At 33.9% G+C, this 13,275-nt stretch overlaps 1 protein-coding gene across 1 annotated transcript; it reads left to right on the top strand.

Annotated features, from left to right (window-relative positions):
- The first annotated feature begins 504 nt into the window (after positions 1 to 504).
- LOC125680181 (early growth response factor homolog 1-like) lies at positions 505 to 11,946 on the top strand. Its single transcript, XM_048919622.2, has 2 exons — positions 505 to 552; positions 6,268 to 11,946. The coding sequence occupies exon 2, from the start codon at positions 6,292 to 6,294 to the stop codon at positions 7,474 to 7,476; it is 1,185 nt and encodes a 394-aa protein (XP_048775579.2). The 5' UTR covers positions 505 to 552; positions 6,268 to 6,291; the 3' UTR covers positions 7,477 to 11,946.
- The last annotated feature ends 1,329 nt before the right edge of the window (positions 11,947 to 13,275 follow it).

Below are 13,275 nucleotides of genomic sequence, written 5' to 3'. Positions count from 1 at the left end.
TTTAGTAGCTGGCTACTAGTAACTGGCTACCAGAAGCTAACTTTTCCAGGTTCAAGTAGCTGGCTACTAGTATAGCCAACTTTTCTCTTTTTAAGAAGCCAGTTACTAGTTTTTTACGGTCTAATACTTCTAGCCTTTGTTTAGAAGGAATATCTGTCCGTGAGAATGTGTGCGAGAGAGGGAATTATTCAAACCCTATTACCCCCGGTCAGGTTGAGTTGTGAGGGTTATGTTCAAATCCTGACTGAGAAAAACCTGAGTAAATGTTGTTTAAAAACAGAAGGAAAGAAAAAGAAACGGGCAGAAATACCCGTAGTGAATTTTCTTTGAAAAACTACAATTTGTCTAGTACAAGTTTTCCCCCCGATTATAACTCCACCCACACTCCAATCCCCCATTCCGTGTGTAAAACTGAATACGAGCTGATTCCGAGTAAAGCGTTCTGCCGCCACGCTAGAGGGTGCGCAGAAATTCGTGTGTATTGCGATCACGCAAACTCAATTTCTTTTCAAATTCAAGATGAAGGCGTTCGTAGCGAAATAACTGAGCGAGGTATTTTTCTAATGAAATTTAGTGCTTGTCAACAAAAGATCATGCTAATTCTATGGAGATTTCATTATATTAGTTTCACTTATCTCACTGCAGCTAATGGGGCTGGTTTCAGGAATTATATAATTATGTATTTGGTTTCCAACATGATATTCCTTGTATCAATCGAGGAATTTCGAACTGAATTAAATTTCTGTTCTTTTTTTTTGTAAACATTTGGCACTTTTTCGTTTTTATCAATCAACGGTTCGAGTCTTTACCTTGGTTGGTACGATATAGATGTTTGGAAAATAACGAAATAAAGCTGTGTTGATAGGTATTTCATCTGATGATGGAACATAAAGTAGTTGTATATAGTCTCAGAGACTTATATAACATATAATATGTATGTTATTTAAGAAATAAATTTCATTTTCAAAATTCATTTGGGTATGAACTGCTGCATTTCACACTGTGTATACCTCTTGAAGCACATTGGCACTTCATGTGTTAAAGTCAGCACTGTGTACAAGTGACAACAAATAACAGTAGCTCTACAGAGCTCTTAAACCGACTATCACAGACAAAATAAAATACAAATATCACAAGGTAAGCATGCAAAACAAAATTTTAACCGAAAAAACCCACATATTTACATGCATACTATATAGATAGACAGTTTCAGAAGTTAAGAATTAAATACAAATCAAACAAAAGTCTTTCACTATAAAATTTAAGCATTAAATTCAAACCACAGCATTAAGAATTGTTAAGAAGCACTATAAATGTTATAATGTAAAATAAGGAAAAATATAATAAAATAAATAATATATAGCAGGGTGTAGTAATATAATAATGATAAAATAAATAATATATAGCAGGGTATAGTAAATATAATAATAATAAAATAAATAATATATAGCAGGGTGAAGTAAATAAGTTACAAGGGATACAAACGAAGATGAAATAAAAATGAAACTTTTGAAAGACAGAACAAAAAATAAAAATTAAACAAAAAGCAAAAATTGGTAGTAATGCAGATGAAAGGCTGCAAAATTTGCATAAAAGGAAACAGCAAACTAAAACAGTATATGATATATTGGAAAAAAGATATTTTCATTCAGCCATGCACCACTTCCACACCGTGCACTCGGCAGGAGCTGCATCTGCAGTCCCCCCTCCCCCCCGCCCCTTCCAAGTGTACTGTATTCAAGTATGCTGGTGTGAAGCACTGCAGTTCATTTTTTGAAATTTCTGAATTTTTTTTTTTTTCATATTTACATTCTACAATCATTTTTGTCAGGATTTCCAGTGGTGTTGCCATCATCTTGCAAAAGCTGTTATCGTATACTTATACACACTATACTTGCACAGCCACAGGAACAGTAGATCTATCTGTGATTGTGTTAAAAATTGTGCATGCCGGGGGAAACGAGAAATTATTTTTATTGTTTTCGTAGAATAATCCCTCATTAATAATGTGACTGTATAAAAGTTCTGAATAAAAAAAAAATTAAATGATATTTAAAGATCAGTATTAATACATTTCATTTTCATTCATTAATGACCAGAATTATTGATTTATGATCTTTGATATGAAGTTTTTGCAAGATTTAGTACTCTCAGGAATGGCAGTGTGTACGATAGAAAAGCAACTTGGTATGAGTTCTGGGTATTATAAAAAGAAAAGTTATTCTTGTCACAGCTACAAATATCTACATATATAAACAGAGACTTATTTACCACCTCTCATATGTATGTATAATAATATGTATATTTTGGTTATACTGTGATGTATTAATCAGACATACATCAGTGATTTTTTTAGGCCCATTTTGGGTCCGAATTTCGTCCCTTTCCCCTCCTAAAAATTACCAATTTTTTCCCAATTTTGCTTGCATTTTTCCCAATAATAGAATTATGAAAGGAAAACGTATTTAAAAAAACATTCGATGTGAATTATATACATAAGAGTTATGGGAATGATGATTTGGATAGAATAGATGAAAATTTTAGAAGGTTAAAGAAAATTATATGTGTAAAATAAAGATAATATAATGTTTGATATGATTTTAAAACTTATTTACGATAAAATTGATTTTTCCCAATTTGACTGAAATGTCGACAATTTTTCCCAATTCAAAAGCCACAGGACCCTTGTTAAAAATGTAGAAAAATCACTATACACCGAATAGCCAGTCTAGCAAATAGGCCTAATCGACATCGTGTGCCATAGATCACGATACAGGTCATGTACTCTATTCTAATTACCGTATATACTCACCTATAAGTCGGATTTTTGGGAGTAAAATTTTGGTCCAAAACTCTATGTCCGACTTACAGGAGTGTCTTAAGAAGATTGGTATTTTTCTGGATGGCGTAATGTATTGACAAAAACATGAACGAAATAAACAAAATAGTAACTGTTTAATTTATTGAGAATAAAAAGTGAAATATCGATGTCATATCCCTAAACATTATTGGAACACAGTTAAATACATAAGAGTATTGATATGAAATTGATTTGTTGGGAAAAAATATCATTAGACAAATATCTGCGCATTTCTCAAAATATTATTTGAAACACAAGTAAAAACATTAGAGCGTTGATTTGAAATTGTCAACCGATTCTTGAAAAAAAGATAGACCAACTTATAAATGGGTCAATGACAATTCCCTCCAAAATAATATAAGAACTATACAACCGACTTATACGCAAACCAACCTATAGGGAGTATATACGGTATTAACCATATTTCTGAAGCATGGTTGGTTTCCACAATCCGTTGAAATTCAAAATCTAATGATGTTAATGTTTGATTTAATTTGCATACATATACCTTGACACCAGCATTTTATAAATTATGCCTCCCTGCTTCCAGGGGAGACATATTGTTTTTGTAATTTCTCTCAATCTGTCTCAAAATCTTTGGAACGCTTCTCCTCTTCTATGGCTTATCAATTTGTACAATACCAAAAGATATAGTGGGTCTAAGAGCGATGGAGGATGTAAAATAGCTTGTGAACACTTCTCCTATTATATGGCTTATCTGATAGATTTGAAACATTGTACAGTGCTTCATTGCCATTTGTAAATGTGCATATTGTCAGGACATGAGAATCAATTGATACCCTTAAAGTTATAGTGGATCTTAAGAGAGGAGGATGTAGAATAGCCTGTGAACACTTCTTCTATATGGTTTGTCGGATAACCTTGAAATTCTGTACAATACTTCATTATCATTTAATGAAATTTACATTGTTCTGACCCAGGGATTTGATATTTTCCTAAAATTTACAGTGGATGTAAGATATCCAGTTTGTATTTCTGTTCATTTCTATCATCAGAACAAATCCCTTGTTAGGGTTCCGTCTACATGCAGGGAAAAGCCTATAGTTATCAACCAGTTCAAAAATGTGCCAATGCATTGACAGTTTTCCCCCAGTTTTTTACTATCTCTGCAGTGATTGATTTGAAAATTTATACTTGAACATATATGAATGGGTCTCAGATCAAGTTTGAGTTTGGGTTTTGTTGCCCCCCCCCCCCCCCCCCCCTCACTTTTTTTATTTTTGATTTCAAAGAGTTGTGGACCTTGGCCTTAGCAGATTTCATACATTTGAGAGTTTTCCCGACTTTTTGGGCTCTCCCTGCAGCTATTGAATTGAAAATGTATAAATGAACTTGTATCAATGGGTGTCAGATCCTCTCAAGTTTCAGTTTGGGCTCTGTTGACATTTATTTGAAAGAGTTGTAAACTTTGAATTTAGCAAATAATTAATCCCACAAAGTGGGGTTCGTTTGTGATGCTTACAGTTTGAATATCACAACTGCATACAGTACTGAGACAAGAGTTCACAAACAATTCACTTTATTTGATACAAAATCTTTTTCAAACAAAAAAATCCCTATAAGATATTTCTAGATCAGTGTAGATAAATAAACCCAACATTCCCAGAAATGTCGGTAGTTTTTTTTTAGCTCACCTGAGCTGAAAGCTTAAGTGATCTTTTCTGATCACCTTTTGTCCATCCATCCATCCATCTACCTACCTACCTGTAAACTTTTCTCATTATATCTTCTTCTCCAGAACCACCGAGCCAATTTCAATCACTCTTGGTACAAATTATCCCTAGCTAAAAGGGATTCAAAGTTGAAATGAAGGGTCATACTTCCTCAAAAGGGAGGTAATCATTTAAAAATCTTTTTCTCAAGAACCACTGAACCAGAAAAGTTGAAATTTACATGAAAGCTTCCTGACATAGTGCAGATTTAAATTTGTTTAAATCATGGTCGTTGGGGTAGGGTGAGGTTACAATAGAGGATTAAAGTTTTACATGGGAATATCTTTATCTTGACAAAAACAGGGGCATGATTTGTCATATTAATATGCAAGCATACCCAGGTAATGTAGATTCAAATTTGTTCAAATCCTGATTCCAGGGGGTATGGTGGGGCCACAATACAATTGTAGATGGGAATATATAGAAAAAAATCTTCTCAATAATAACTATGATTTCTCATAGTAATCTGCAAGCATCTCCAGATTCGTTCAGTGTACTTTAAGGGGCCTCGGTGGTAGGGTGGGGCCATAATTGGAGATCTAGGTTTTATATAGGAGTATACAGGGAATTAATTAAACAAATTCTTTTCAAGAGTAGCAGGGCCACAGTATTTTATCTTATTTAACGTCCCTCTCGAGAATTTTTCACTCATATGGAGACGTCACCAATACCGGTGAAGGACTTCAAATTTAGGCCTATGCTCAGCGCTTACGGCCTTAAAGCATGGAGGGATCTTTAGCGTGCCACACCTACTGTGATACAGGGCATACACTTTTAAGGTCATCTCTGAAGACCTGTGACATTCACACCTGATACCGAGCATTTGGTGATGGAACTCTCACTACTTGTTATAACGACTTGGGTCTGTTGCGGCTGGGATTCGAACCCCGACCTTTTACATGCGGGGCAAATGCTCTACCTCTAGACTACAGTCGCAGTCAGGGCCACAATAAATCATATCAAAATGCAAATGTTCCTAAGTTGTGTAGATTGAAGCTTTTTTTATGCCCCTGCGACTAAAGTTGGGGAAGGGTGTGGTTTTTCAGTTTCTTGTTTTTATCCTGTTTGTCTGAAACTATAACCTTGCTCATAACGAGTGATGAAACGATTGTCGCCGACAATCGATTGTAGATCGTTTTTGGCTCTTCGATTCCGATTATCGATTCTATTTTTCATAATCCATTTTCACCTGTACACTAATTAATATCTAATCCGAGATTCATCTGACTGTTAATCCCGCTTTTATATCAAGATATATGTGGGGGAGAGTCAGAGTGGACTCCACATTGAAAAGTGGGAATTCAGTGACACCAGCTAGTGTGTATGCTGCACATATCCATAAAACTAAATAGAAATAACCCCAAAAAATAATAAACATTTATTAACTACATGTAAATACCGATTATATCGATCATTAATCGATACAGTTCTTCCGATTATGATCGATTATCATGAAATTTATCCGATTTTTCATCACTTCTCATAACTTTTGAATGTTTCTGTAATTCTTAGTTTTCATTTCTTGTCTCATTACTATATATACAAGCATAATTTAGAAATCCATTTTTGATATATGTACATGCTTATTTAAAGCCTATGATTTGTGAACAAAAGAGTGCACATTATGTACAAACATTTTTCAAACTAACAATATACAAGAATTATTTTTTTCAGGTAGATGCTGAGAGTTTAGCAGTCATGGATGAAGACACGGGCCACCCCAGAGGTGATGTCTGTCGTATGCTACAATCTGTCATCTTACAAATCTGTAAAGAACACTATCAAGCTTGTGGTGATGTGGAAGTAGATGCCATTATTTGTTTGTCAACACTTAACTCAGAAAGTCAGGATGTAGTGAAAATTCACAAGATTTTGCCTTCAAGCAATTTTAAAAACAGACGGAAAAGGCTAGCCAATCCACCTCTTGAACAATTTCACAGAGAACAAGATAGCATTCCAATTTATATCTCAAAGGAATCGGACTCTAATCCTTCCACTAATTTTCAAATTAAAGAGGAAGTTGATATAGAATTTATTGCACAACAAAACAATGCTCATTTGGATGAAGGTGAATTGAAATCTGAGGAAGACCCAGACAGCCACAATTCCTCCCTGGATCACACCTATAATGAAAACCTCTCTACCATCGAAATGGATCAAAATCTTTTCATTTTAAACCAGGATGAAGAAACAGAATCCACTGTTTCCCAACATATAGCCATTAAGGAAGAACATCAGGAAGCCCAAGAAACAAGACCACCCAACTACTCGAGTCGACCAAAGAGGAAGCAAAATCCAAAGAGAATTGTTCGTGTACAATATTTCCAAAACAGTTTTGAAAAAGATCATTGCACTCATGACAATGAAACTGAAAATTCTTTTCCAGATGAAACGGTTAATGAAAGTGAATTTATGAGTCAAAAATGCGTAATTGACGGCAGTGAGGATGGAGTTGAATGTGAGGCTGCGTACTCTGTGGATGATAAGCCTGTATGTAATTACGCGGACTCAGAGATCGATTTAGATCTAACAACTGAAACAGAGCCCAGTCTGCCAGAAGTGGAAGTCCTCGATCTGTTACCAGAACTTCCAGAAAACACTCGAGGTGAGAAAATTTCCAGGCACAGGAATAAAAAGATTTCTTTGAATGCGATCCACAACAAAAGCAAAGTCTTCAAGTGCAGTAAATGTGGATCAGGCTTCAGCAGCAAGAAGTCGCAGATGCGACACGAGCGCTATAACTGTGGGGACATTCCTCATTTTGAGTGCAATGTGTGCGGCAAGTTTTATTCCAGGGCAGACAGTAAAACAAGGCATCTCTGGAAAATACACGGCATTAAGATATCAACCCCTGATAAAAATAACCCCATGGACTTCCCATAAAATATGCAAGGTGCAACTGTGTCAAATTTATAAATGTATATTGGAAAAGTCATGATGATTTCATTTTATAAGTAATGTAGATGAGTAAGCACAATGTCATTATAGATATTTTCTGTTGTTTCTGAATAAGATGTGAACATAATTGTTTAGGATAGATTTTGTAGAAATATTATAAGATTGTAAAATATTATTTATACTGCAAAGTAAGGTTTAAATTTTGTGAGATTTTATTTATGTGAATTTGCTTTGCCAGGTCTTTTAGCGAAACATAATTTCTGTGAATTTTGATTCAATTTATACATCACTGCTTGCAGATTTTAAAAATAATTCGTGGGAAATTAAGAAAATAAAATTTTTGCAAATCAGATGTTGAATATTGACAGTAGTTTGTACATACAGGATTTTGTCAAGTGAACAAATTGCCATGGAATCAATAAGAATTCAGGTGGTTTGATTTTGAATTTTTAGGCTCCTGTATGATGTCATGGGATTTACACCCCCCTGCTAATTGTACTTGTATACATTTTTCACCTTGTAACTTTTGCCTAGATGCATTGAAAAGTAGTTTTAGTCTAATTCAGATTCACTCAAAACCATGTACTGTCGACTTATGTATAGTTTCCCGGAGTCATAATTTTGCAGATTAATTTGGTTTGGTCTGTGTGTGTGAAATTCCGCTGGGTTGTATACAGCTTACGTAAAATTAGCTTACATGCTTTAAATCCACTGGTATGGAATGACACAGATATCATGGGACTGTGCAGACTTAACAGAAATAAATACTGCACGTAAAAATTATGTTTACCAGGGCTCGAAATTAACATATGCCTGTCAGTCTGTGACTGGCTAAAAGTCTGGCGGACTGACCGACATTTGTTTTAGTCAGTCCGATGGGACTGGTTAATTTTCTAAAGCATCATTTTGGAAAATATACTTAATATGAAATTTTATACACATTTGGCATGCTTCGATCTGTAGATATCAGACGAATCAGAATTTTTTTATTCTGATTCGTAAGTATAAATTCCATATTTGAGTGTTACAATATTGTCTGAGGCATATTGAGTTGGATTTCATTTTAATAACATCAACGAAATATGTTTAATTATTTCTGGAAAACTCTGTGTTGGACTGGTAAATTTTTCTGCGGACTGGTTGAAATTATACCCCATCAGTCTGGCTGGACTGGTGACATAAAAAGTTAGCTTCAAGCCCTGTTTACAGTAAATAAGATACTTTGTTATTGTCTTGATATATAGAATATATTTGAGCAAGGGTAATAAAGTATGATAGTTGACAAGACTTGGGAAGCCCTCTTCACATTTTGGACCTGATTCCTAATGTCACCTATATATTGAAACAGTATCCATGTGTTCATACTGGAACATAATGCCAAGTCATACAAGATTTGTTGTACCGAAAATTGCTCATTGTACATCAGAAAGGTAACACAGAAATGTTGCTTTGGTGCGTGTGTCTCCAACATCACAATATGAACAGTGAAAAACATATGACAGTAAAATAGAAGACAGGAAGTGACATGTATATCAGGGCATTGATGGAGTATAAATGTGGTTTATTGGTTTACCTTTAATGGGTTGGTGAAGAGGGTAGTTATACTCCATGCAACGAGTTGTGGTGGATACATGTATAAAGTTTATGACCTGTTCTTGTTGGTGCAACTCATCTGAAACTGCTTAGCAGAATTTAAGTTATATGCACATTTGAAGGAAATTCTGATTTAATTGTTTTCCACTGGGAGTCATGCCTGTCTTAAACATAGAAGTTTTGCTTAAATCAAATATTCCACTGAAACAACTTGTCAGTGCAACTCCTCTGAATTGAATTTCATATAACTTTTTTTTATGGTTATAGTATTGCACTGTATTGCAGTGTATATGTGCAGGAAATTCTTATTTGATTTTTTTCCTGGGAGTTATGCCCCTTTTGAACATGGCTCCTTTATTGACCACATATACAGAAAGAAAAATGTATATGATAATAAAGTATACCAGCTCCATAAGCCCAACATGTTGCCATTCAAATAAACATTAAGATGTAAAAGTGATTTGTTGTATTTGGTGTATAGCAATGCCATTCATTGTGGGGGCAATTAGGATATATGAGCTTGCTCACTTTTTCTCTTTGAAGGATAAAAAGTTAATGTAGAGTAAATTTAATGAGTGAATTTATTTCACCGAGTTTTAAATTTGCCGTTTTAAGATAAGGGTATTAAGTGGTGAAATTTTGAAATGTTTCGAAGATATTCGGGTATATAGTTTTAGTAATACATGAATTATATAATGAAAAGAAAATCTAATATTAATCAAACTGGATTTTTTCTCAGAAAATTACAAAAACTGGTTCCACGAAAATACTGCTAACGTTATTTGCTGAAATATAATGTGGTATTTTCGCTGTGACCATGGCAATTCTGGTTTCATTGTGACCAGTTCTGGTTTTACTGTAGGCCAAAACTGGAACTAGAACTGCAATGAATGATCATGAATACTTTAAATTTGTGTACGGTTACTATGGTAACTGATTTCATAGACTGTGAATGCTAACTACCTCAGTGTCATTTCCTTCAGAAGATGTCCTTGACCTGTGTAATCAGAGAGGTGTTGAGTCAAATTAAGAATGTCCTCTTTTTATATTCTCGTTTGTAGAACATTTTGCATGTGATTTTCTTTTTTCTTTCATTAAATACATAATAAAATTGTAAAGACAGCATGATACTTCCGAGAACAATATGTCAGTTTGCAGATTTACAGCAGACATGTGACTTCTCAAGATAGATTTACAGCAAATGTCATGTGACTTCTTATTAAGAAAGATTTACAGCAGATGTCATGTGACTTCTTGTTAAGATAAATTAACAGCAGATGTCATGTGACTCCTCGTTGAGATAAATTAACAGCAGATGTCATGTGACTTCTTATTAAGATAGATTTCAACAGACGTCATGTGACTTCTCGTTAAGGAATCTTGTATCTATATACAACTTAAAGTTTTCTGCCTGTACTAAGACTGTGGTGTGTGGTGTGTATATGCTGGGATATATTGAATAATGTTATGAAAGTCTTACTTTTCTAAATGCTCAAACAGGAGTACACATATTCCTCCACATCCATGACAAAGGGGAGCCACATTGAAGTCTGTTTCTAATCTGTACATTACATGTTTACACTTCAAGTCTTCTTTTGGGTTAAGATGATATCCAAAGTTGAATATATATGTTTATGATAGTATTTCAAGTTTTGTGCCAAAGTGAATGGCTGCAAAATCGTGCATACAGTTTATAAAATATTTGAAATGCAGTACCATCACCCTGATTTTGTTGTTCATGAAGCTGTCAATCTACAGATCTTTATATGGTTTGCTATATCCATACAGATCTTTTAGCACATATATATTTTGGTGATCATATCATTTTATTTTTTATAGACATAGAATTTGATTTATAGATAGGAATTTTCGTATTTATATTGTTGTTTTTCGTTTGTAAAGAAATTGTGCATAATGTTGCCATTGTGTTGAAATGATTATTAAATCTTGCATGCTAGGTACTCATTTCTCCAAATATTTTCAAGAAGTACCAAATATGAAAATATGATATATGAGAATATCTTATTCAAAGTCTGCCTTGAGTTTAGAATTAACTGTTGTATGAAATATTAATAATAATAATACCATATTTATATAGCACCCTTTTCATACACTATGTACGCTCAAAGGTGCTTTACAATGCATATATACCTTACAACAGAATGTTATACACATAATACATAGAAAATAAATAAATAAAACTTTTATTAATTATTGAAATGCAGTACCATCACCCTGATTTAATAAAATTAATGCTATTTAAGATGTGTATCATTCATTATGTATCGTGATAATGATTATGTTTCATGATAATGAATTATTGATAGAATATTTGTTTTTTAAGTTGCTGTGATGACCACATGATTATATTTATTATTTTCATAAACTTAATTATCTGTTATTTGATATTAGAATTCCTTCTCACACACCAGAGTCTTGGTCTATAGATAACATGTACATTCTGTTGACTGAGGCTATGGTAGCAGCAGACCAGTAGCTCAATGGTAAATCTTAAAAATGGGTATGAGAGAATGTTGTACCAGGTATATCATGACTATAGGTTGCAAAAGGTGAATTTCTTAAATTTTCAAGGTTTTTATTTTAGAGAACCTCCCCATTCTGTTTAGTTTTCCATTGTCTTTACCTGAATGCATTATTTGAATGAGAAGATGTACAGTATGATGCAATGCCCCCACAGTGTACATTTATTTATTTACATCAATTTAAATATCATTCTTGAAAATCTGTTGTGATTCTTATGATGGACATTTTTAGCATGTTGTATTTATGTTTATAAACATGTAACTGTGTGTTCTTTATGTACAAGGCCATTCCATAATATTAAATTGCTATTACATGTAATTTACAGGTTTTTTAAAAATTTATTCTACATTTCACAATCAATGAGTGCCAGTGGAGTGAAATGATAATTCACAAAGCAGTTGAATCACAAATCAGGGTCTTGAATTTGATGGTTGAATCATTCCAGGTGAATCATCTTTTTTTCAGTATGGTCAGTTCTCAGATTTGCCAATTCAGGTTCAATTAACATGGTTACAAAATTGAGGCTGCACAGTAATTGGGGGTATTGTTGAATTGCTCCTCAGCATACAGACCTATACTTTTCTTTAACCCTTTCTTAAAATAACAAAGAGCTACATATGTAGGTACATGAAACCTCATATCTTTGCCTCAAAATTTGGGTAATCCTAAAATGTTTCACTTGGTTTAAACATTATGATTATGCACTATGGTAATGATCGACCCTCATGATACATGTGGAAATTGGGGACATCAAATGCTCTTTGACATCATCTTAATCTGTGATAGACGTGATTTTCTGCCTTTACAACCATTTCTAATATATAGAGTGTATGGATTAACCATCAACATGTTTCGTATGCATAGGAATGATATTGAAATCAGTAATGAGCAAAAATTTCAACATGGTTAATAAATGTGCTGGTCATTTTGTGACTACCACTTTTATATTTGAGGTGGGGCCAATGATATCACTGCATGTTGTGGACTTGTGTCCTCATTATCTGACCTTGAGTCCTCGTTATCTGACCTTTGTTTCCTCATTACCTGACCTTTGTTTCCTCTTTATCTGACCTTTGTTTCCTCATTACCCGACCTTTGTTTCCTCATTACCTGACCTTTGTTTCCTCATTACCCGACCTTTGTTTCCTCATTATCTGACCTGTGTTTCCTTGTTATCTGACCTTTGGGTCCTTTTTATCTGACCTTTGTGTCCTCTTTATCTGACCTGTGTTTCCTTGTTATCTGACCTTTGGGTCCTCTTTATCTGACCTTTGTGTCCTCTCTATCTGACCTGTGTTTCCTTGTTATCTGAAAGGGAGCCCACTGCTGTGGAAGATGCACCTAATCCTGCACATTAATCGAAATGCCGATGATGATGATGATGATCGATGATTTATGTGTGAGTGTGTATATGAAATAAGTTTAGGGTAAATAAATTTTCAAATTCTTTCAAAGATACCAACAATTGCGGATATGTTGAATTAAAGATATCTCTTTTTATCTCTTATCATATAGTTGCTCTCTCTAAAAGAATTATTGCTACATGTATGAGCAATTCAATGCGTAATAATTAATAATTGTTGTAAGAATTATTTTATTCATGCAAAAAAATATTACATGAATAGGATCAAACAGCAGGTGCAATGC

Source organism: Ostrea edulis, chromosome 2, assembly GCF_947568905.1.
Source record: "Ostrea edulis chromosome 2, xbOstEdul1.1, whole genome shotgun sequence".
NCBI classification, from domain to species: Eukaryota; Metazoa; Mollusca; class Bivalvia; order Ostreida; family Ostreidae; genus Ostrea; species Ostrea edulis.
Note: the sequence above shows the minus strand (reverse complement) of the source record. Positions and strands in the feature narration are given on the sequence as shown.